At 58.0% G+C, this 23,970-nt stretch overlaps 2 protein-coding genes across 2 annotated transcripts; both read left to right on the forward strand.

The window, feature by feature from the left end:
* The first annotated feature begins 3,307 nt into the window (after positions 1 to 3,307).
* On the forward strand, positions 3,308 to 5,614 carry LOC134503186 (kelch-like protein 41). The gene is made up of 3 exons (XM_063311857.1): positions 3,308 to 3,391; positions 3,620 to 3,847; positions 3,961 to 5,614. Exons 1-3 carry the CDS (start codon positions 3,333 to 3,335, stop codon positions 5,483 to 5,485), a joined length of 1,812 nt encoding a protein of 603 aa, XP_063167927.1. The 5' UTR covers positions 3,308 to 3,332; the 3' UTR covers positions 5,486 to 5,614.
* A 1,522-nt stretch (positions 5,615 to 7,136) lies between these two features.
* Positions 7,137 to 23,358, forward strand: EML2 (EMAP like 2). The gene is made up of 26 exons (XM_063312633.1): positions 7,137 to 7,200; positions 9,616 to 9,798; positions 9,973 to 10,093; positions 10,395 to 10,492; positions 12,317 to 12,623; positions 13,014 to 13,130; positions 13,638 to 13,737; positions 13,909 to 14,402; positions 15,577 to 15,605; positions 15,820 to 15,949; positions 16,087 to 16,236; positions 16,573 to 16,642; positions 17,151 to 17,261; positions 17,868 to 17,963; positions 18,064 to 18,198; positions 18,729 to 18,828; positions 19,148 to 19,302; positions 19,563 to 19,688; positions 19,798 to 19,929; positions 20,039 to 20,106; positions 20,571 to 20,659; positions 20,977 to 21,074; positions 21,370 to 21,457; positions 22,073 to 22,168; positions 22,574 to 22,704; positions 23,208 to 23,358. The coding sequence occupies exons 1-26, from the start codon at positions 7,188 to 7,190 to the stop codon at positions 23,331 to 23,333; spliced, it is 3,363 nt and encodes a 1,120-aa protein (XP_063168703.1). The 5' UTR covers positions 7,137 to 7,187; the 3' UTR covers positions 23,334 to 23,358.
* Positions 23,359 to 23,970: the final 612 nt, after the last annotated feature.

Raw genomic sequence — 23,970 nt, forward strand, 5'->3', positions numbered from 1 at the left:
CAAAGGGGTGGTTTTTTTAAGTCATCAGTAACATCAGAGTAGGATATACTCTAGAATGTACTAGAGGAGCATTATACTATCTTAAAGCAGCGCAGAATCAGAAATTCTGGGTTCCTGGATGGGGACAAATGGTGCTTCAAGGAGATCTCGTAACAAGTTCACATGGCACCCTGGTCTTCCAAAAGGCAGCAACCCAAAGTACAGGTGGTTGGATGAGAAGATGTGAAACACGCTTTCCTAAATAATGGCAATAAATCTCCATGAAGAAGCTCCTGCTTCTTAAAACGATCTTCCTGAGTCCAAAAGATGGCTCAGCCTATCTTGCCTCGTTTCTCCGTCTCCCCAGGTAACGTGCACATTCAGAAGACACGGCCCTGGAGTTTGCTACGTATGCTTCACACACGAAGGGAAAGACACACTGTTCTGGGGAGGACACTACGGTGCTTGGTGACAAACTCTTCCGTCGTAATCTAGTTTCTCCTGGAGCCTCCGCGTGTGGTGGATTTCGGCAGTGCCGCTGGTTCTCAGGAAGGAGGGAGCACATCCCCAGAAGGTGGAAGCGGTGGTGGGAAAACCAAGAGGTTCAGGCGAGCCCCGCCCTGGAGCCTCCCAGGTTATTCCCCCTCCAGTCAGGCAGAGTCGCTGAGTCTGGCAAGATTCTGTCTGTGTGGCAAATAAAGAACTGGAGTTTGGCTGGACTGGTTCTCAGTCGTTCTTGAGTCCCTCATTTGACAGCCGGGTCCACTTCGGCCCATTCTTCCAAGCACTCCAGCTCCATTTTGCCTCTGAAATTGTATTTCTGAAGTGGTGAAAAAGGAGAGGGAAACCCTTTGGGAGGAATACGGAATCCCCAAAATATTCCTGCATATCATGTTAAAATAAAGAATCGCCCTATTTCTTGGGAGACTGTCAGTTAATAATTCTTTCAGAAACGAAATACCGTTTTCATTTGGAGACGTGCTGCTCCAAAGCCAAGGGGGAGGCTGGCTTCCAGGGTGGCTGCAGGCTCAGTCCTCCTCCTGCCTCCTCCCACCCTCCGGCTCTGGGCAGGGGGCCTGTCCCGCTGCCTTGTGGAAGAGGGCTTGGCGACATCGTTCCGCCGCCGCTCGGTGGTGATGGTCCGTGCTGTCAAAGCAAAGGGCAAGACCTCCAGCCCAGCCAACATCTTTTAGCTCCAGGCAGGGGGAAAGAATCGTGTGCCTCTTCCTCCTCCCTTTCCCCTCTCCAGCATTAAATATATGAATATTACATGAGCGAGCGCTGTGCTTTTAAGACATCCCCAGCCCCCGTTAGGCCATCCTGCTAGCACTAATGGGAGACAGCAGGTAATATTTGAGTTTTGCTGCCCAGAAATTCCTGCTGCGTGTGCAGTAGCTGCTGTTTTTAGTTTAGTTAAGATGGCTTGTAAGCCACCCTAGAGAAAACTATTTTGAAAAGGTACTTTATATACTTGCAAATAAGGCAAGAAGTTTAGGTGCCCAAAAATTGGGTTTGGTTTATCCGCCAGTATATACGGTGATATTTTGTAAAGTACCTGCATATCCTGTACGGTATGTAGTTGTGGGTAGACCCATCTGTGGATAACCTGACCCTTGAATTTTAACCAAAATGCCATGAAAAATGGATAATCTGTGAATTGCCCACAGGTAAACCAATTGTGAAAATTAAAACATATGAAAATTTCGGAGGTCAGCTCATCTGCAGGTGGCACACTTTCCCCTGTATTTTGGTTTAAAATTCAAGGGTCAACTTATGTACTGTTGGACTTGTCTGCGAATATATGTAGTATATGCATTAAAAAAAATGATTTTGAGAAAATGGAGTACCTCCCTCTCAAAAGACTTTGAAAGCTATCTGGTGGGATTGCTCCTGTCAATTCCCCCCACACACACATTTCCCAGCGTAGCTGCAAAGAGTTCTGCCTGAAATAGGCTGCTTCTAGATGGGTGGCTCTTAAGTTACCAAATCCCTGCTTTTTCACCATAAGCTACAAGCAGGACTGCAATTAACGTTCCATGATGGGGAAGGGGAGAACCTTCGGCCTTTTGGGGCCAGTGGGCACAGTGGGGAGCATCACAGGTATGGTCACAAAGCACCATTTTACAGGGGGCAGAGTGGAGGTGATGAAGACCACGCAACTTGCCAAGGGAATTCCAGTTCCTCCACTGGTGGAGAGAAGCATCCAGCTTCCCAAGGGGAGCCGCAGCCAACCTGCTCTGAAAACCCAGGGGCCAAGATCCAGGGGGTGGAGGGGATTCAGGATGTCGTGGCCCCCATTGTGAGGTGGAGGCTGCCCTGGAGACCCCAGGACCTTTTCTGCAGGGGGCTATCAGGAGACCTTGAGGGGGCAGGAGGAGGTGGGTCGCAGGGCCCTCTGGGGCAACTGAAAACCGTCAGGGGCCTAGAGGGAGGGGGAGCCTCCTGGGACTCAATGCTTCAGACCCAGGGCCATCATGGATCCACCCGGTTCTGCAGAAGACGAGGAAAAAGATGCAGAGCTGGAGACAGCCTTGTCTCTCAAAGCTTGTTTTAGCCAAGGTGGGTCTGCAGTTGCTGAGCACAGCCATGGTGGTAAGAAAGGACTGACTGGGGCAGCCAGACGGAGCCCAGGAACCTGCTTCTGGGCCACTGCAGCACTGTCCTCCCCAAGGCCAGCCTCCAGCTTCTCAAACAGCAAGGGCAGAAGGGAATTGGGCCGAACAGAATGGAAACCTCTGGGTAGGGTAGAAGCACTGGACGCTGTCCCTTTCATCCCCACCCTTCAGGCTTTTCCTTCAGCCCTCGGTGCCCTCCGGGCCTAGAAGGAGCCCCACGCCCGAACTGCGGGAATATGCCCCGTGCTGAATCAGCAGCAGACCTATGAGCCGTTTTGCAGGTGTACAGGCTGGAGATCTTCCCTGGTGACTGAGGATGATGGGAGTGTTAGTCTAATATCTTGGGGGTTTCACAGATGACTGCATTCTTTCACAAATTTTGTGTGGTTATAGCAAACTCTAGCAGGACCCATCCCGTGTATGGAGCAATACAGCAGTCAAAGCAAAACCCCCACACTTTTATCTCTATCCCTTGGAATTTTTCTCCATATTTTTATCAAAGTTCATAATCATATTTTTCAAATTCTACTTTGGCAGTCCTTTGTATCAGCCGGCTGAATTTCCTACAAATGGGGATGGATGAGAGCAAAACGTCCAAAGCTCCTGGTTTTTCACAGGCCCCCCTTTCCTCCCACCCCCACCCCCGAATTCTCTCTGCTCTTACAGCGGTCTGTCAGAACCACCCAGGAGGTCTCCCTTCCCTTCGCTTTCCCTCCAGGTCTGAAGCACCTGCATGACATGCAAGAACTCTGTGATGCCACTCTGATCGCGGGAGGGAAGAGGTTCCCTTGCAACAGGTGCGTCTCTGTGTCCCCAGGCGAGGGAGGGCTCAGGGCTCGGGGGGGGGCAGGCCCATGGGATGCCCACAGCTCGTCAGAGGATCTGTCAGGGTTTCTCAACCTTGGCCGCTTTAAGATGGGTGGACTTCAACTCCCAGAATTCCCCAGCCAGCAAGGGAGTTGAAGTCCACCCACCTTAAAGCGGCCAAGGTTGAGAAGCACTGGTCTACGTTCTCCTCCTCGCAGAGCACTTTTGGCTTCCATCAGCCCCTACTTCCAGGCTGTGTTCACCAGCGGCTTCAAGGAGTCCCAGGACGGGGAAGTTCTCCTGGAAGACATGGACCCCTCCATTCTCCAGAATCTGCTGACCTACCTCTACTCGGGGGAGCTGGCTTTCAGCTCTGGAAGTGCGGAAGACCTGTTCGTGGCAGCAAGCCGGCTCCAGCTCACCCCAGCACTGACTCTCATCAGCAGGTAGCACAAACCACCCCGTCTCTGATGTTCTCCCAGCTCCTGCCCGCCACGGCTCTGCAGTGGGTGTCCACCTGCCACCTTCTCCCATGACCCTTCTTTCCCTCCCCTGGCAGATACCTGATGGAGAGGATTTCCCCAGAGAACTGTCTCCGCCTTTACATGCTGGGCCACGACCACAACCACCCCCTCCTGCTGCACGGCACACTGCGCTACCTGGGCCTTCACTTTGACCTCCTCTTTGAGCACAAGGACTTCCTGCACCTGGACCGTGGGGCTCTGACCTGCATCCTCTCCTCGGACCACCTGGCAGTGACCTCGGAAATTGAGGTCTTCTGGGCCGTGCAACGCTGGGTGAGGGCCAAGCCCGCCGAGCGCCTCCCGGTGCTCAAGATGCTGCTAAGATGCATACGCTTCCCACTCCTGACCCCGGTGGAAGTCGCCCAGGTACAGGCGGAGGCAGAGATGCTCAATCAGCAGCTGGAGCTGCAGTGGCAGGACCTGGATGGAGCAGGAAGGCTTCAGGTGAGCGGGGGGCTCCGCCAGGGCATGTACCAGGAGAGAATCGTCTGCATCAAAGTGCCCCGTCTGAGGGACATCCTCTCTGTCAGCGAAGACATGGACTGCTACATGGAATGCCTGGACCCTGCCACTGGCTCCAGGACGAAGCTGCCCCACTTGGAACTGGTGGCCCTCCCGGGCTGCTCCGTCCTGGAGCACAGGCTCTACATCTCGGGGGGGAAACACGCTGATGGCTCGTACTCCCGGGCACTGCACGAGTACAACACCCTGGCTGACTGCTGGACCCAGCTCCCAGCCATGTCAACCCCCCGCTCTGTCCACATGTTCTTGACTTGCAGGCAGAAGCTTTTTGCTCTGAGTGGCTGGAACGATGCCGGGCCCCTGGCATCTGCAGAGAGCTTTGACGTGGCCCAGAAGGTGTGGTCCCCCATGGCCAGCCTGCCCATCGTCCTGCGCTTTTCTGCCTCGGCGCCATACAAAAACAAGCTCTATTTAATCGGTGGAGATGCTGACTCCGATGAGGTGGTTTACAAGGGCATCCTCATCTATGACATCCACCTGGACACCTGGGCACAGGTGCCACTCGAATTTAGTCTCCATGGGGCAGCCGCTGTCCCCATAGAGGCTGGGATCTGTGTCATTGGGGGCTTCTTTTCAAGGAAGGTCACCCAACTGTACCCAAACCGGAGGTTCAGCCAACTTCTCCCCTGCACCTCGAAATGCTTCTTCATGCGGGAAGCTGGCATCATAAGCCAAGAGGTTACCATCCCTCCCCTGCCCTTGCCTCTTGCCTTTGCTGGTGCCACTTCCTTCCAAGGGAAGATTTACGTGATTGGAGGCGTGTGTACCTCCAGGACCCATGATGCCATCTACCACTGGGAGCCTGGAGAAACTGCCTGGACTCAGTACCCAGAGAACCTCACGGGCCAAGGAACCATTGTGCGCAGAGTGCTCAAATGTGTAACCCTGAAGGTCGCAAAGCCAAAGCTGAGCACCCTCATGCAAGATACCTCGGCAAGCCGGGTGGCTGTTGGGCTAGCAGACCCCGAACCCTCCCTGGAGAAGAGCAAGAAGGACCACTGTCCTAGTTCTCCTGGCCTGGCACCACAAGGTCCTTGACTGGTGGGAGGTTGTAGAAGCCGGAGACCACCCCTCCCAGGGAAGAGATATTTTCAGCTGAACTCCTCTAGTATTTAACTCATTAAAAGTCCATGTGGCCTCTCACCGCCCTCACTTTCCGTGTCCTGCCACAAAGAAGTTGTCTAAGGCCAATGGGAGAGTTTTCTGCATAAGTTCAGGGCTTCCCACACATCTTTTCCTGTGAGGGTGAGGACAGCCTTTGCGGAAACGGGCTCTGCTGGGGAGGAGGGACCGTGCTGGGAACTTAGAACGGCTTTATATTCTAAGTGCAGTTGCGATCACAAAGGCACACCTGAAAGCCAGTAAACTTTTACGGTAAGAGCACCACTGGGCCCCTGGAGCAGGAGAACTGGTGGCAGCTCCTGCACAGAGCTCAGAGGCCAACCCCAGCTTGGCTAGGGTTGAAGTCGCGTGCTTTGGAAGAAGGAAGAATCCGGGTCGCTGTAAGGGGAGGCGTCGACAAACCTTGGTTGCTCACGTGAAGAGCAGAGGCCCTGGAACGGAAGCCAGGACTCCTCAGTCATGCCGGGCCACTAAGAGTTTATCCCCTCCGCCTCTGTTAGGTGTGCATGCCTACCCAGAGAGAGACGCAGGTGAAGCAGCTGCCACGCGGACAACCACCACTGCTGCCAAAACGAAAACAGAACACAAACGCTAAACTGCAAGATGGATTGGTTGTCGTGTGCTACAGTTCCCCATTATACCATTCCTGTGAGTCCCCTGTTGATATTTGGCTCACAAACTTTGGGACATCTGCATTTATTATGACAGCGCTGTTGTTATCCCTCGCTAGCATTCTGGAATTCTGCTGTTGTCATTCTTCGTGGCAGGGTGTTCCGACATACCAAGTGAGAGCACTGAGGAATGATTTGGGTTTTAGTGCTAAATGTTCTGCATTTCCAAAAAGACCTGATTTAAGGGACAGCAAATAAATATAAGATTATGAGTTATAGCTATACCCAGGACCAAGCCATGAGAATCGAATAACCCCCTGCATCTGCTAAGGCTAAGCGGTGGGCACTCTGCACATGCACAGAAAGGCTTGAGCACCGGGACTTGGCTTCAGAATTTTGCCCCTTAGGTTGTAGAAAGCAGTGGAAAAATCAGATTGGGGGGTGGGGAGAAAGTTGGAAGAGATAAAACTGGGACTGAGAATGGAGGAGGAGCTGTGCTGCTCTGAGTCTGTGCCGGGGAAGGGGAGAAAAAAATGGTGTGGGGCTGCGTCCGGAGGGCAGGAAAGAATGGAGGGGGGGCTCACCAGCAAGTGCTGAAATCTGAGGGAAGGAGGTGGAGGAGGAAGAGGAGGAGAGGAGGGAATCTGGCGGCCAGAGAGATGGAGCCCAGCGGGGCGGGCGGGGGGCGGATAGTTGCAGGTCAGCCTCCTGCGTTCAAAACGGGGCGCGGCGGCGGCGGCGGCGGCGGCGCGGGCGCTCTGCAGCTTTCGGCGGGGAAGGGGGCGCTTGGTGCGGGGGACTGGCGGGAGAATTGAGGGGCGAAGATGGGGAGGCGAGGCAGGAGGAGCTCCGTGGCTTGTGGGTGGGGCTCGGAGGGAGCCGAAGGTAGGGCTGCCCTGTGCGTGCGGGTCGGTGGGCGGGGTGTTCGTCTGGTTTGACGGGGACCCGAAAAGAGGGGAGCCCAGCGAGGGGGTCTGCCGGAGCCGCTGGGATCCCCGGCCAGGAGGATGCAAGAGAGAGGTGGGTTGCCATAGCAACAGCAGGCCGGCGGGAGGAAGGACGGGCGCCGGAGGGGCGCCGGGGGGCGAGCGGGCGGGGCGCCCTGCCGTTGCGGGGCTCGGGGGCCGGCATGGCCGCGGGCATCCTCGGCTGCGGGATCCAGCACGACCCCTCCTTGCCGCTGCAGTTCTGCACCGGTGAGCGGAAGCTCCTCTGCAGCAGCGGCCGCAGCAGCACCAGTGCCGCAGTCAGTCACCCCCCGCCCCCCCGCCTCGGGGCTTCCGGGGGGACCCCGGCCCGATTCCCTCCCGCCCGATCAGAAGAGCCCCCGCCCCGCGAGCTGCGGGCATCGGGCTTCAGGTTTTGCGCGGGCGGACGGGGCCCTCCCGACCTGGCCGAGGAGGGCAAACCCGCGGGCGCCCAGGTGGAGCCCGAGGGAAGCCGGGCAAACGCACTGGGGTGGGGCTGCTGCGCGCTCCAGGCCGGGTGCCCAGTGCCCGTCCTCCGCTGCGCAGCGCCCGGGTAGGCGCGCTCGCACGTCCCGCCGCAGCCGCCGCCCAGGCAGGGTGGAGGGGGCCGGCCCGCCCCGCCAGCCGAGCTCTGCGCCCTTAGAGGGCAGCCCGGACCTCGCCCCCCCCGCCCGCCCCTCCCTCGGAGCGCCACTCCCGCGTTTTCGGAAAGACCCAGAAAGGCGGCGCGGGGCGGGGCAGCCGTCCGGGTTGGAGAGTGGCGCCCAACTTCGGACGACCCCCCCATAGCAGCCGCGACGGCCGGGCAGAGGCCTCCAAGGCGCGCCAGGGAGGACCCGCGGGCCGGGAGGGGCGGGAAGGCTCGGGTACCCGCTCGGCTGCCCCCTGGGTCCTTGGCTTGCGGCGTTCGTGTGCTGGCCCTTGCAGGGCCCCCCTCCATCTGCGACCGCCTGCCTTTTCTGCATGCTCAGAGGGCATGTGTTCTTCGCGGGCCAAGCAGGCTTTGGGTCGTCACCCTCCAGAGGTTACTGAGGGTCATTTGGGACTTACCTAGCCCCCTCCTCACAGCCCTGGGTGGTAGGCCAGCCAGCAAAGAGAGCAGGCCCCGGGCCGGGGTCCCACAAATATCTGAGCCCAGCAGGGCTGCTCTCCTGTCTCGCGCTGAGCCTCTCCCCAATAAGGTCCCCCTCCACCTCTGCCAGAAACATCACGTGGGCCAGAAGCTGCCCCTCTCCACCCATCCTCAGCCCCACTGTGGTACTCTGCCTGGCTGCAAGACCCAGCGCCTGTGATTGGGCACAGCGGAGGCAGCAGCAGTGAAGGGATGCTGCAAGGAGGCAGAGGGAGGGGCCAGCATGCAATGGGCGGCAGCGCCAGGCAAGCGAGCGGGGGCAGGAATGGGCAGGCAGGACAGGCACCAGCCCTGCCACTGCAGAAGAGGGCAGGGAAGAGGGCAGGCAGCGTGGCAGAGCCAGGAGCCCTGGCTCACCGCTGCCAGTCCTGCAGCTAACTACGCCTGCAGGCAAGTGCTCCCCTCCGTGGCTGGAGGTGGCAACACACCTGCAGGTGGGCAGATGGTCACAGGCCAGTCACAGAGGGGAGCTCTGAATGGGTGTCCTCCTTGCTCTGGAAATGCCAGCAGGGAGAAGGAGGCGGCAGCATGTGCCAAGCTCCAGTCCTGGGCTGATTTTGACTCCCAACCTACTGTTTCACAAGAGCAAGAAAAACACTGGCCTGCAGCTATGGGTGCCAGGAAGCCCACTCCCAAGCACGTGGCCCTGTTCACATAATGGTACCCACGATTCTTCTTGTGAGGTGGGCAGCCACATAAATCAGATAAATAAATAAATAAATCATTCCCCCCTCATTTCACCAATAAAGCAATATTCAGCAGAGGGGTTGCCTGACCATTGATCCGTAAACAAATTACACAGGCTGGCCTTGCACATCTCTGGGTGCAAAAATGTGGCAGGGTCACTGCAGTAGAGCGTGTGGTCCCAAGTGGGAAGTGCTTCCTGCCCTGCAGGTCTGAGACGTGGCTGGGGTTGGCTCAGGTAACCTCCAGGCGGTGCCTGGCCACTCTGGGAGGAGGGCTACTCTGTTCGGTGGGGGTGGAGATGGGTGCCTCTGAGCCAAAGGGGTGGCTTTGCTTAAAGGCTGAGTTCCACCAAGACGAACGCATTGGCAATCAGCCCCACAACCCTGTTGTTAAAGCAGATCCTCTAGGGATGCTGGTCCCAGCCTGGACCACTGGCCTGAATCTTCACTTGGCCAAGGAGGAGGTCTGTGGGGAACCTCGGGCTCTTGCCAGGTTCCTGGGAGGAAAAACTGGGAAGGAGGACCCCTCCCCCACTCCCGTGCATTTATCCCTGAGGTGAGGTGGGATAAATGCAAAAGCCACTGAATAAGAGACTCCGGGGCCTCTTTGGGATGCCGCTGCTTGCTCCTCCTGACTTTGTTTCCCCAGATGACAACCTGTCCGGCCTCAGTGGCATGGAGGTGGATGACCGCATCTCCTACCTGGAGCAGCGCCTGCAGCTGCAGGAGGACGAGATCCAAGTGCTGAAGGCGGCCTTGGCCGACGTCCTTCGGCGCCTGAGCGCCTGCGAGGAGAATGGGCTCAACCTGTCGAAGAAGAGACCCGACAAAGGTATCCAGCCCATGGAAGGGCAGCAGGCCAGACCTCCTGCAAGTCCCGGGGCCTCCAGCAGTCCGGCCGCAATGGGGTGCAATGCAGCTGGGGAGGGGGCAGGAGACCGGGAAGGCATGGGTAATTGAGCCCAGCCACGATCCGAACCGCAGTCAATGTCCTGTCTCTCTGCAGTTTACCAGCTGCTGCGGGGGCTGCCCTCCAGGCCCAGCCTGAGCAATGGGGTCGTCCCACACAGGAGAGGCTACGCCACCTCCCCCTCGTCCCCCAAGAGGGAGCTCCTTCCTGGGAAAAGGTGATGTGCTGGTCCACCAGGGGGCGCTGCCCCTCTTAGGAAATAGCGGTGTGGGGGGTGCAGAATCACATCCACAAGTTTCCCGGATGGTGGCTGCTGTATTTTAAATGTGTTGTTAGTCTTTTGCATCCCAGGAAGCCTCCTGAACCAAAAAGGCATGGCATAAATTGGGGTGGGTGGGTAAATTGCTGGACTTGGTGGGATTTCTAGTTTCAAGCAGAAATTTAGTCTGAGCTCTTTGGCTTTCCTTAAGGCCATCTCCCTAAGGGTTGAACTGATCGATGTTTTTAATGTTTTTCAGCTTCAAAAAGCATTCTGAAGGGTATAAATCTGCCCCCCCCCCGCCCCAAGAAGTTGAAATGCAGTGGAAATGCAATATATGTAGAATCAGGCTTGACTGTATTCCTTTCTGATGAAAGTTAAGGCAACATAGTTGAGTTGTAAGTTGCCAAATGCAGTATTGTTTATTTATTTATTCATTTATTTATCAAACGTTTATCACCGCCCATCTCCCTCCACAATATTGTTACCTTCAATATGCAAAAATGTTCTAATTCCTCAATAGTCTCTGTCACTGGGAATATTCTTTCCTAAGAAAATAAATTCAAGAAAGAAGAATTGGGGTTAGCGGGCGCAATTTAGGTTCCCCACGCAGATGACCAGGCTAAGGAAAACTCCTGTCTTTCCCCAACTGGAAGAGATTGGAGCATCCTGCGAGAGTACAAGAGGCTTGCACAAAGCACCTGCAAGTCACAAACGCCAGAAACTTTTCCACGAGTCATGCTGGCGTCTTGTCCAACCTGACGGTATCCTGGAGACAGCCTGGTGTGTTTCCATCTCTGTCTTCCTCTCGCAAGAGAGGGTTTCCATCAGCAGAGGCTCTGGGGATCAGCAGAGCTATAAACAAACGCTGCTGCTGGATCCTTCTGTTCAGTAGCAGTTCCTAAACTCTTGCATTTTCACTCAGTGGAAGGGAAGTGTAGGATTTTTTTTTCCCCTTGAAAGACCTGTACATGATGGAGGAAGGGATTTGCTTTCAGGTCCCCCAGCTCTGTACTCTCCCTCACTGAAAACAAGGGAAGTGTGCAAACAATGGAGCAAAACACTCAAGATGCTGGTTTTGAAAGTCCCTCTGAACGGGACAGCTTGGACTGAGCCAGCATACAAGCTCCCGCTCCCTGAGCACCTCTTCCCAACCATGGGGGGTCCACCAGGCCCCTAAACAGGGTTGTAAGGGCCCCCAAAGTCCCGCCTCAGCAGCTGGAATTCTGGGGGCAGAGAGGCTCTGTTTGAAGGACGTGCCTCATTTAAAATTTTTCCCTAATATGTTTAAATGGCTTATTACGGTTATAAAGGATGCCTTCTTATTTCTAGAGAAATGCTCTGTGCTTCCGGGAAGCATTAGGCCAGTGTTTCTCAACCTTGGCAACTTGATGTGTGGGTTCAACTCCCAGAATTCCCCAGGCAGCATGGCTGGCTGAGGAATTCTGGGAGTTGGTCCGCCCATCTTAAAGTTGCCCAGGTTGAGAAAGAGTGCACTAAACTGAAGAGATGCCACTTGCCATAAAGCAGTTTAAAGAACAACATTTTTATCAGAGAAGTAATTGTGGCCATCCACATTTGTTAGACCTTGGGGCAAGCCTTTTTTTTTCAGGGTGGGGGGTAGCAATCATACATTTACTGATTCACACCAAATGTGGTAAGAGTCCTAAAACGGGGTGCGGGGGGACAGCAAATGATCCCCACAGGGTGGTTAGGCGAATCTAACTGGAGGGGACGCCTCTTGACTCTCCATAGAATCATGGCGTGGCTTTTGACCTGCATTTCACCCACCCACCGCACTCTGCTGCCTGTGCCCCCGCCCCCCGCCTGCTTCTGCTGTGATGTCCAGTGGTTAAGGCCCCAGGCTAGGAACCACGAGGTGGTGAGTTCTAGTCCCGCCTGAGGCAGGAAAGCCGGCTGGGTGACCTTGGGCCAGCCCCCCTCTCTCAGCCCAGCTCACCTCGCAGGGTTGTTGTTGTGGGGAAAATAGGAGGAGGAAGGATATTTGGTATGCTCGCTGCCTTGAGTTGTTTATAAAAATAATAAAGGACAGAAAACAAACACACACACACACACAACCTTCTCCCGGGGTGCACAGAGGGGCTGGGTAGCAGGTGGAATGACCCCTCCTTTATGGCGCAGGGCATACATGAGACCGGTCCCCGGGCTTGTTCCCCAAAGGGCACGGGCTGAACCGGAGGCGCTCCGGAGCCGTGGGGGAGGCAGGACGCCGTCCTCTGAGTTCAGGGGGCCGGCCCTGGCTCTCCCCGGCAGCAAGTGCTTCACTTGACCTGCCGGATTCAGCCGGACTGAGCAGCCCACGGGCCTCAGGCAGGTCGTCGCAGAGCTACGTTCTTGTTCCCACTTCCAGCCCCCCGGGAGAAAGCGGCGTGTGCAGAGTCCTGCTCTGCAACAGGCCCGGAGCGTTCCGCTCCCGGGATTTGGGGAGGAAAGGGAGCAGCCCAGCGTGGCAGGACGCCATGCACGGGCAAGGGAAACGGCTCGCCAGGCTGGCCCTTTAGGAAACATCAGAGCGCTGCGAAGCCAGCTCTTTCCCCTTCCACCTCTACCAAGTGCACGAAGACAGACGCGCAACCGAAGGCCCCTGCGGCCGCGCCTGCAGCCCGTCCCGTGGCCCGTCAGCATCGCTTGGCGCTTTTGCCTTTGGCTGCTGCGAGGAGCGTTTTAGGGGGCGCGTCTCTAGATCTAGCGCCCACATCTGAAAGGAGCTTTTCCTCGAGCGGCACTTGCAGGCTTCTCCCTGCTTGCTTCCGCTTCCGCCCTGCTTGCTTCTGCCTCGCCCATTTCCTGGCCGGCTCCCCCTTCCTCCTGCCCTGCGCCCTGTCTGGCTGTCTCGCTCAGGATCTCTCTCCTACAGCGGGCATAGTAGCTGCCCCTCGCCGGAGCGCCCTGCCTCGCTCAAGCGCGAGAGTTTCAAGGACCAGAGGAGCCGCACGACTTCCTCCGGCAGCTGCTGCAGTGGGAAACGCGAAGGGTATGTCTGAACATGCCGCTCTTGCAGGAGCTTCAGCCAGGCCCCGGCACGGCACTCATTGCCGCCCCTCCGCTGCCAACCGAGGCGGAGCCAACGTTAAAACGCACAGAACGGGATTCTGGGCTGGGAAGCCGGCCAGGATCTTCCAGTGCAGAATCTGCCAAGTTCACTTAATCTGCCCGGGTGCTGTGGCGGCTCAGGGTTTGCGAGCCCTGCCCAAACCACTTTGCGGGGCAGTTGAAATCTTGCAAAGCAGACCTTCCTTTAGTTCAAGCCAGCTCAGGTCAAGGAAAGTTATCTTAATCCATAACAAGTGGCCACGACAGGAGCCAAGAAAGGATGCAGAAAATTGGGTACACAGGTTTTTCAGCAAGAGGAGGGAAGCTGGCAGTTCAGTCTCGCGAAGGAGACGACTCCCCTCCGTAAGTCTACCATCTCCTTGCAAGACCGGGCAGCCCCACCAAGCAGCAGCCAAAGTTGCACCCTTGTGAGTCTCGCGCGTGTCAGACCTCCCGTAATTTCTCCAGGGGAAATTCACCCGTCGACAGACCAGGGCAGCGGGGGCCAGTGTGGCTGCCTGCGGGTGCACACGGCCTTGGGAAATAGGGTAGGCAGGTGCTTACTTCCAAACAGTGGTGCCATTCCTGGACACAAACAGGCGCGCTCCCTTCTTCCTCCCACCCCCATGCACCACTGCAGCCCGAGGCTGGTCTGATGGGCCTGGAAGGGAATTAAACGTTGGATCTTCCGGATGCCTTCAGGCAGGGCTCCAAGTTAGACCAGCTTCGACAGCCGGGAGCGGGCACGAGGCTTGGCCTCGGTTGGCCCGGCCAGCCTTGCCGACAAGCGCTCGGCCGAACTTCGCTGCCGCCGCTGGGCCCTGGCCAGCCCGGGCTCCTTTGGCTCAGCGTCAGGGCAGGGCGGAGCTGCAACGCCGGACTTCGAGATACGCCCTTATCGCGGCAGGCCGAACGCCCGCCCGACGGGGGCGCCTCCCGGCGGCTTCCCCGGAACAGGCACTCCAGCGCCCCGGAGGGCGAAGCCAAGCCGCCCGCGGGACTGCGCAGGAGGCCCAGGAGCGGAGCGGGCCGGGAGGGCGGCGCCTCGGACCCCGCCGGGACGCGCCGAGCCCGCGCCCGCCTTCGGTTCCAGCCAGGCGCCCCTCGGGCCTTCCGCCGCTCGCCCCAGCCCGGGAGCGCCGCCTCTCCCTCAGCGCGCGGGCCAGAGCGGAGCAGCCACCATGCGGAAGGCGGCCGGGAGCAGCAGCCCCAGGTACGGCCCGGCGGCCAGGCAGCGCGGAGCGGGGGAAGCGCGCCCCTGGGCACGCGGGGCGCCTTCAGCGCGCCCTCCGGAACGGGCCGGGGACGCCGGCTTTGCGCTGCCCCTTCCGAAGCAGCCCCCTCGCCCTTCCGCCCCGGGGGCCCGGCCCGGCGCGCCCTCCCCGGCCCGAGAGAGCAGGACGCGGCCCGGGGGGCCTTCCGGGTGGGCTGGAGGGCGCGGGCCGGGCGCGGCGGGAAGAGCCCGCCCGTGAAGGGCTGCCCCCAGGCGCCGACTCGCTCCCGGAGCCGGAGCTGCGGGCGGCTTGCCCCGGACTGGCCGCTCCCGTAGCCCGCGAGCGGCTCCGCTGGCCGAGGGGGCCGCTAGGATAGGACGGGAGCTCCGGGCCCCGGGCCGGGGGAGGCTTCCTTGGGGGCGGCTTCTGGCGGCCGCGGGGCGCAGAGCAGAGCCCTGGGCGGAGGGCGCGGCTGGCTGATGCAGGAGCCGCGCCTCAGGGAGCGGGGGCCACGCGCTTCGGTGGGAGAACAAGGTTGCCCGCGGTGGGCAGAGAGATGCCCCGGCCCCGCGCGGCGAGAGCAGCTCCTGAGCTCAGTAAAATGAAAGCTAAACTTTCTGCAAAAAGGTGGAGGGGGGGCAACTGCCCTGCCTGCCTGGGGTTTGGAGCGTGGTGGGCTGCAGGGTTTTCTCTTCTGCTGCTTTAACTCAAAAGTTGGGGGGGGGGAGAAGAGTTGCGAGCAGAGCTTTGGCAGTGCTTACATTGTGCGTCATGCTGAGCTGCGATCCTTCGACTGGAGTTGCAGTCCGGCTGCTCCTGCGATGGGCCGACCTGTTCTGGTGGGTCCCTTGGGGTGGGGGCCTGGCAGGGGAAGGAGCAGTGAAATCCTACTATCAGGATGGGCCCAGGACGTGGGAATAAGAGGGGCAAGAAGGGAGTGATGGGTTGGCAGGGAAACAAGCACTACTGAGTGGTGGCCGGAGTTCAGGAGCGTCCTTCCAGGCAAGTATCTGCGCATCGTTCAGCGGAGAACACGCCTTCCTGCCGGGGAGGTGGCAGATGGCTGGTCATCAGGGTCAGCTGCCTCTGCGATCAGATGGGGGGGTTCTTTCCCCTCCCCATCTCCCCACCTTTCATATTCCACCCCAACCGGGTTTCTCTCTCTCCTCATAGCAAACCAAAAGAGGCCACCTTCAACGCTGGTGAGTGGATGCAGCCATGGTGAATGGGGGGCATCCGGCTTATTTAATTGGGCCCGGGATGCAAACTGGGGGCAGCCTAGAGGAAGAAAACCAGCAGGGGGGTGGGGGAATTCTGGGAATTGAAGTCCACACGTCTTTGAGTTGCCGAGGTTGAGAAACACTGTCATGGACAGTGATCCCACCAGGGTTTCCCTCTCCCCCTTCTTTCCCGCAGAGGATGGTTACGTGAAGATGTTCCTGCGGGGGCGCCCCATCCCCATGTTTGTCCCCGATGCTGTGGTTGCCACCTACAGCCTGGACACCAAGCTGGAGCTGCCGCACAAGAAGCTGAAACTGGACTGGGTGTATCCGCTCCAAGTAGCGCCCCTTGGGGGTGGAGGGCACTGGGCCGGGGCTCCTGGCTTCCTTGGCGCTGAGGCTGGCAGTCGGGGCTGCAAAACCCGCCTTGCATTTTCCCTTGACCCATGGATGCCTGCTGCAGATACGGGTATCGGGGCCGTGACTGCCGGGCCAATCTCTTCCTGCTACCCACGGGGGAGATTGTGTATTTTGTGGCTGCTGTGGCAGTTCTTTACAATGTGGAGGAGCAGCGGCAGCGCCACTACCTGGGCCACACCGACGACATCAAGTGGTGAGAAGGCCGCTCGGGGTGGTGGCTGCACTGCCTCCCCCTCTTCACGCCATTAGCTGGGAGAGCGCAGCAAGCAGGGCGAGAGGAAAATGCGCTGCCAGTGTGGCAGAGGGCACCACCCTCAGCAGAAGGTGGCCGCTTGCCAGAATTGAGGAATTGCTTGGGGAAATGGTGTGCGGCCAAGGAAATGTGGAGGAGATTGTGAGGTGCTTTACTCCGGGAAAAACACCGCGATGGGAAGGGTACAGCCCAGTCCTGAGAAGGGATGAGCCCTGTTCCTCTGGCCCGTTGGGACATTCTGCACAGCGGTCACCTCCCCTTTCCTGTCCCCCCTAGCCTGGCTGTGCATCCAGACATGGTGACCGTAGCGACCGGACAGGTGGCCGGGACGTCTAAAGACGGCAAGGTGAGGGTCGTGGTCTGAGGACAGACTGAGCACCAGGACCGAAGGGCCGGCTGTGAATCTGGGGAGGGGAGCTGCGGTTAGAGAGATTGGCCCGAGAAAGTTCCCCCTGGTTTCAAGCTGGTGTAATGCCACCTAAGGATGGCGGCTGTTAAGTAGCATCTCAGCATGAGCTGCCTTGGGTGCTTGGTGCAGGAAAGTCAGATGTGCACGAAACAGGAGCTGACCTGTTAAGGGGCCAAAATGGGCGTGGCCCAGCATTCCTTCCCAACGCTTCCAGGACATTCCCAGCCTGGATACGAAGTTCTGCCGCCCAGAGCCTCTTACTGTTTATTCCTGCCGTAGCTCGTAGCCAGTCCGCGGGCTGCTTCTCCTCCGTGAATGTGTTCCGCTCGCCTCCTTTTTTCCCTCATGGCTAACGTTGCATCCAGTGGCAACGAACTGCGCAAGCTGGTTTCACGTTCTCTGAAGAGATCCTTTCCCTGAAGGCTGCTTCCTGCATCTCCCACAGGCACTGCCTCCCCACGTGCGTATCTGGGATTCGGTGAGCCTGAACACCCTTCACGTCCTGGGACCGGGACCCTTTGACCGAGCGGTGACCTGCATCGGATTCTCCAAGTCTGTGCGTGAGACCCTTTCCTGCTGGCCTCCCAGAATCCCTTTTCTTCTCTGGCCCAAAAGGGAGAATTTTGAGGGACCTTCTGAGACCCCCCAAGGTGTGGCCAGATTAGAACGTGGGTCAGCCTTGGTTTGGGGTATTTGAACCTTGCAAGCCACCTGCAGGGTGAGAGATAAGAGTTCCGTGCGACCTTTGCCCCTTCTTGCTGGGTCATGATGGGTGCCCTACAGAAGAGAGTCTTCTGCTGAGGCTTTGGAAGGACTCTGGGTGTGCAAGTTCAGAGTCGACTGAGCACTTTCTGTCTGTCTGCTGGAACTCACAGCTCCCGGAGATTCGAGCCCAAAGTGAAACGTGTAGCCGAGCGTGATTTCATTTGCTTAGCTCTTTGTGGTGCATTCATAGCCTCTGACAGGACAGAGATTCCAGAAAATGAAGAGGGGACGGCACACAGTTTTAAACAGTCCCTACCACCAAGCTTTGCTTTAACCACTGAACAAAATGGAACGGAGCTCACCTTTCAGCCTGCGCTAGGAACAACTCGCACAGGCTGAACGACTCTTTGGGGGCAGGGGCTTTCCTGCAAACTCAGCCCCCCTTTCCTCTCCCCAGAATGGGGGCGGCCTCCTGTGTGCCGTGGACGACTCAAACGACCACGTCCTCTCCGTCTGGGATTGGCAGAAGGAGCAGAAGCTGGCCGACGTGAAGGTAACCGCCCGGCTGTCCGGGCCTTCCCGCCAGAGCCGTTCCGCGTCTCCAAATCCAACGTGCGCGTTCCACATCTGACTCGCTCGCCTTCCTTCCCAAGTGTTCCAATGAGTCTGTTCTGGCCGCCACTTTCCACCCCACGGAGCCAGCCCTCCTCATCACCTGTGGAAAATCCCACATCCACTTCTGGACCCTGGAAGGAGGCAGCCTCAGCAAAAGGCAGGGCATCTTCGAGGTGAGGGCAGGATCCGCAAAGGGAGACGAAGAAAGCGGTGGCTGGGGGGGGCAGCTTGGGGTTGTTTCCCCGCCCTCAGCCCGGTTGCAGGGGGCCCCCGTCCTTGTCCATTGGTGTCCGTGGGCCTCACGCAGGAGAGCTTGCTGGTATCCAGGACTAAGCCGGCCCTTTTCCTCGCCGGTGACAGGTTGCAAATGCTGGTGGAGCATAGAACTCTGGGAAATGTAGGCCCCGGACAGCCCCCACCCCCTTTTTCAGGGGCATGCCTTCCGTTTCCTCCTCTCAGAAGTAGGATAAGAAACTAAGAATTAAATTTTACACACTCTGTTTTGGGTGCATGACTTCAGCAGCACATGGCTGTGATGTGTGAAGACAGACTGCGTCCTGAGATTTTATGCAGTGGTTCTGCGCCTGCGCAGAGGCCTGATGGCGAGGTGTGGGTGACGGGCAGAGCTCTAAACTTGCCTTGGCGTGGAGGCTGTTTGGGGCTCATCCCCTCGTTCTCCCCCCCCCCCGCCCTTTCCCTACAGAAACACCAGAAACCCAAGTACGTTCTGTGTGTGGCTTTTACAGAGAATGGGGACACGGTGACCGGCGACTCCGGAGGGAACCTCTACGTCTGGGGGAAAGGTCTGTTTGGGCGGAGGGCAGAATGTAATTGAGGGGCAGGACATGCAGGGTCAGGGTTTGTTGATTAAATCCCCGTTGGTTTAGTTTATACAACCCGCCATGCGCAAATCTAACCACTAAATCGTACAAACCAATCTATTTTTACTTCGGAGCAACGCCTGCCAGTTTCATGTTTTCCCCAGGCAGACATGATGGCCACATGTCAGCCAACATGCCCACTCGGTCTGGGCGAGGAGGCAGCATCCCAGACCTGGGGGCTCAGGGAGGGTGGGGTATGCCTGTACGCCTGCTGCTTATCAGTATCGTCCTCCACGGACAGGAGGGAACCGGATTTGTCACGCTGTGCCTGGAGCCCACGAGGGTGGCATCTTTGGCCTGTGTGTGCTGCGGAATGGGACCATCCTCACAGGGGGCGGCAGAGATCGCAGGGTTGTGCTCTGGGGACGGGATTACCAAAAGCTGCAGGAGAACGAGGTAAGCACTGGGCTCAAACAACTGCTTACTGAACCAGATTAATTACAAGCATGCCCAGAACAGCAAGAGAAGCTTGGCTTTTAGTCCTCAAGCAGAGGGAAGGGCTTGCTTTGAATAGGAGCATCTTTCCAACCCAAAATACGTTGCACCCCCATTTAAACAACCTAGTCCCCATCACTACATGCCTGTGAGTTGTTAGCGTGCTCCGCGTCTCTCCTGTTCTCTGAGGGGGCTGTTTCTGTCTGTCTGTCCCTCTGCAGGTCCTGGAGGGCTTTGGGCCCGTGCGCACCATTGCTGAAGGAAAGGGCGATTCTCTCTTTGTGGGCACCACCCGTAACTCGGTGCTCCATGGGTCCTTGTCTACCGGCTTCTCTCTGCTGGTGCAGGTAATGGGCTCTGCTAGGAGGGCCTGTGGGGCCTGGGCTACCCTCACGTAGAGGCCGGACCCAGTGAATGGGGTCCAGGGCCAGCTGACCCCACTCTCTCTCCTACCAGGGACACACAGAAGAGCTTTGGGGTCTGGCCACCCATCCTACCCTGAACCAGTTCCTGACTTGTGGGCAAGACAAGCAGGTTCACCTGTGGAGCGTGGCCACCCACCAGCCTCTGTGGAGCAAGGGAATCGAGGTGAGTGTGCAATCTTCTGCCTGAGCTCGCGGGGTCCCTTCTCCCACAGCAGTCAGGCAGACCACCTCCGGGGCTCCAAGCGTACTCTGAACATTTCTCCCTCTTCCAGGATGCGGCTCGCTCAGCTGGCTTCCACCCCAAAGGCTCGGTCCTGGTGGTGGGCACTGTCACGGGCAGGTAATGGGGGCAGTGGGCACTGGCATCGGGGAGGGTGGAGGACGATCTGTGGAATCCCCTCACTCCACTCAAATGCTTCGGCGCTCTGCTGCCCTCTGAGGGGTCTGGGGTGGCTAGAACGGCTGCCCAAAGAAGGAGCAAGGTGGAAGTGAACCAGGAGGGTCTCGGGAACCTTGGGGAAGGGCAGGAGAACCCTTGGCCCCCTTGCCCAGGCCTCTGGGTTCAGAAGGACTCAGGAGCGGCTGTTGACCCAGACTTCGTGCTCCTGGCCCGGAGTGGGCCTGCTGCCCTGTTCTCGTCTGTCCTCCTTCAAAGAAATCTGCTCGCTTTTCTATCTCCTTGCCGTTGCCTGCTTTCTTTGCCTTTGATGATTGAATTGGGGAAGAAGCAGATGGACAGACAGACTACCCCAGGGGCTCCGGCCTGCCGTAACGTCTCTCCCTCCCTGCCCTGCTTTCAACCAGGTGGCTGGTGCTCGACACGGAGACCCGCGATCTGGTGGCCATTCACACGGATGGAGGAGAGCCCATTTCTGTTGTCAGCTTTTCCCCAGGTTGGAAAAAGTGGGGAGCTCTGTACAGGCGGGTCTTGAAAGAGTTCATAAAATCCAGGCTGGGGCATCTTGGATTTTGGTGCTGGTCTGGGTTTGCAAAAGGGAAGCCAGCACAGGGCCCTCCTGACCGCTCATGTCCACGTCCTTCTGTGAAAAGGACACAAAAGACACAGACTGGTCAAAGGCAATTTCTCGGGGTCTGAGCAACGGATGCTGTGCAGGGGATTCCCCCCACTCGTCCCTCCACGTTTCCTCTGCCTTGCTGCCTCCTGGCTCATACAAGCCCTTTCTCCTGACTCTCCTTTCATGCTTTGCAGACGGGAAGTATCTGGCTTTGGGGTCCCACGACAACTTGGTCTACATCTACCTGGTCTCCGAGGGTGGCAGGAAATACGGACGGGTTGGCAAATGCTCAGTGAGTGGAGGGTCCTGGGGAGGGTGGTCGTTTCCGAGAGGGCTCTCCGGGGAGGGCTCTGCAGGGTGGCCAGTGCTCATCTGGGGCTCAGCCGGATAGTCCAGGACTGCCAGGCATCACTCGCTGCGTCTCTGAATTCTCATGAAGCTGTGAAATTCCCGGGGGAAGGAGGCAGCAAGCTCCAAATTCTTCTGAAAGTCCAAAAGAAAAAGAAAAGAAGCATGCATCGTACGTGAGAATATTTTCCTTGTAGTCATTTTTTTAAAAATGGCTTTGAATGTCCTCCTTGCTCCAGGGCCACTCCAGTTTCATCACCCATCTTGACTGGGCCTTTGACAGCAGCTGCTTGGTCACCAATTCGGGAGACTATGAGATTCTGTATTGTGAGTAGAAGATACTGGAGAGGGTCTGTCATCACTGCCGTGTCCCGGTTTGGGGAAGGGATGTCCCCCTTCAGCTTTTGAGTCAGCTTCTTCGGTCCGTTGGAACCGGAGGATGACTTTTCGTTCCTTCCCAGCTCAGTTTTAGGCTCCTGCATGCTTCGGGGATGCACGACCCCACCCTTCCCTTCCCCGGTAGAGAGAGTCCCGTTAAGGCAGAGCCGGACTGTCCTCTGCGCCTTTGCTTGCTTTGGAGAACGGAGGAGCTCTCCCTATGGGGTGGGGCGATCGCTGGCATCTCTGAGTGTGCGCAGAGCCCTTCCACTGGTGGCCTTTTCCTGCTTCGTCCGAGCAGGCTGCAGAGCCAGCTGGCACCAGCCGCTGTGTGTGGAAGGGCCAGGTCTTGGCACAGCCCGCTCAAGGGGATCTCCTGTGCCTGCTCTTCCCTGGCTGCCATCTCAGAACCGGTGCTGGCAAAGAGTCCATCGGCCCTGGGGGAGCAGCCCAAGGAAAATCCCAGGCGGAAAGCACCGAGCTCTCTTCTTCTGGGGGGTGGCGCAGTTATCCCTGGGTGCACGTCTCTCAGCTTGCCTTCCTGCCTGTTCCTCCCCAACCCAGGGGACCCCTCCACGTGCCGGCAAATCACCAGTGCCGAGGCTGTGCGCAACCTGGACTGGGCCACCACCACCTGCGTGCTGGGCTTTGGGGTTTTCGGTGAGTGCAGCTTGGCTGGACAGGCTTGGGGGCCAGGAGGACGTCTGAGCCTGGGCCGGAAGGGGGCAGCACAGGCCTAAGTACGCCTGGGAAGGCCTGGGGACATGTTGCCCGCAGGCATCTTTCTCAGGGTTTTTTTTTAAGAGCAACTTTGAGCTTCAGAAGCCCAACTCGCAGGGGGATTTGGCTTCAAACGCAGCCAACGCTTCCCGAGGTTGGAATCCCAGCTTCAGCCAGAGGCGTGAACCAAGAGCCCCACTTCTGCCCTGCCCTCTTCCTCTGCTGGCCACTGGAGACCCTAGCAGGGTTTTCCAGGGAGGGGGCGAAGGAGCAAGGGGAGGCTGGGCAGCACAAGAGCTTCATCCTCTCGCTGACCCTTCTGGGCCATTTTTCCTGCCCTTGTAGGAATCTGGCCAGAGGGGGCGGATGGCACTGATATCAACGCCGTGTGCCGCTCCCATGAGGGGAAGCTCCTGGCATCTGCCGATGACTTTGGCAAAGTGCACTTGTTCTCCTACCCCTGTTGCCAGCCGCGGGTAAGCAGCTGCTCTGGGGCCTCTCTCAGCCCTTTGCCCTCTGCTTCCTCCTCGTTCTTGGGATGGCCCTGTTCACCTGGCTGCCTGGTGCTCACGGGTGTGGAGGGAGAGGGGGTCACCCAGAAGCCTAAAAACTGCCTGACCCAAAAGTCTAAAAGCATAAAGTGGCTTCTGGGCAGGGAGCCAGGTTTATTGGCACAGCAGAGCCACCCAGACCCTCCTGGTGCCTGCAGTGACCTCCCACTCTGGAGGAGGAGGGCCCATTTCATCAGATGCCCGGAAGGGGCTCCGACAGAAGCATCTGAGGTGTGCTGGGATTTGAAAGCCTTTTCTGCCAGCCAGGGAGGAAGAAACAAAAACCCAGCCAGAGCGAAGCACACGTCTGTGTACCTCATGGAAAACTGATGCTTTTCCCACAAATGATGGCTAAGCGAGCTCCAGACAAGCAGGACCAGCCTCTGAGCATCCTCCCTTCTCCCTGATCCCCCGTTCTCTTTCTGCAGGCCCCCAGCCACACTTACAGCGGCCACAGCAGCCACGTCACCAACATTGCCTTCCTCCACGATGACAGCCTGCTTCTTTCCACTGGTGGGGTTGACACCAGTGTCCTCCAGTGGCGCCTCGTGTAGGGATGGAGGTGTGGGGCAGCAAATGGGACAGCTTAGGTGGTGGGGCTGGGGGGGTGGATGGTGCAAAGGTGGGTGAGGGGTGGGATTGCATCCTATTAAACACTTTGGGGGGTTTAATACTCAGGGGAAGGGGAGGAGGGAGCTGATGGGAGATGGAAAGAGGCACTTAGAGAGAATGTGGGCAGCTATATTTACAAAAATCCCTATATGAATAGTGATAATATATATCCAGATCTATCTCTATATATATCTATATTTAAAGGCAGAAGGTTGCACAGGCTGAGAATGTGATGGAGTTGAGGAAGGGCTGAGCGGGGGACAACCCCCCCACCGGCCACGGCAGAGGCCTGTTCCCGCCTGAGCACTCCAGTTCAGGAGGTCCTGGCAGGAACAGCTGAAACCCTCTGCGTTCATGTTTGCACTATGAATGTAAACCACTCGGGGTCTCGTTGTTGTAGTTCTGTTTGTTTTCCCTGCAATCCGTGCTTTTTCTCCGCCCCCCTGCACTGCCAGAAGAGGGCACTCGCGGTACGGTTCCCGGAAGGGAGGCTGAAAGCAGAAGCGGGGCCTGCCCCAGTGGCTGCCCTTCCTCACCTTCCCTGGGAGGGAGGGGAGACGGGGGGCAAGGCAGGATCCT

The sequence above is a fragment of the Candoia aspera genome, chromosome 10, assembly GCF_035149785.1.
Source record: "Candoia aspera isolate rCanAsp1 chromosome 10, rCanAsp1.hap2, whole genome shotgun sequence".
Taxonomy (NCBI): Eukaryota; Metazoa; Chordata; class Lepidosauria; order Squamata; family Boidae; genus Candoia; species Candoia aspera.

Bases quoted from the DNA above. Each gene is read 5' to 3' on its own strand.
- LOC134503186 (XM_063311857.1), top strand. From the start codon at position 3,333: ATGCAAGAACTCTGTGATGCCACTCTGATCGCGGGAGGGAAGAGGTTC. The intron at 3,392-3,619 runs GTGCGTCTCTGT...TCCTCCTCGCAG, and splicing joins AAGAGGTTCCCTTGCAACAG to AGCACTTTTGGCTTCCATCA. The intron at 3,848-3,960 runs GTAGCACAAACC...CTCCCCTGGCAG, and splicing joins GCACTGACTCTCATCAGCAG to ATACCTGATGGAGAGGATTT.
- EML2 (XM_063312633.1), top strand. The intron at 20,660-20,976 runs GTTGGAAAAAGT...CATGCTTTGCAG, and splicing joins TGTTGTCAGCTTTTCCCCAG to ACGGGAAGTATCTGGCTTTG. The intron at 22,169-22,573 runs GTGAGTGCAGCT...CTGCCCTTGTAG, and splicing joins GCTGGGCTTTGGGGTTTTCG to GAATCTGGCCAGAGGGGGCG.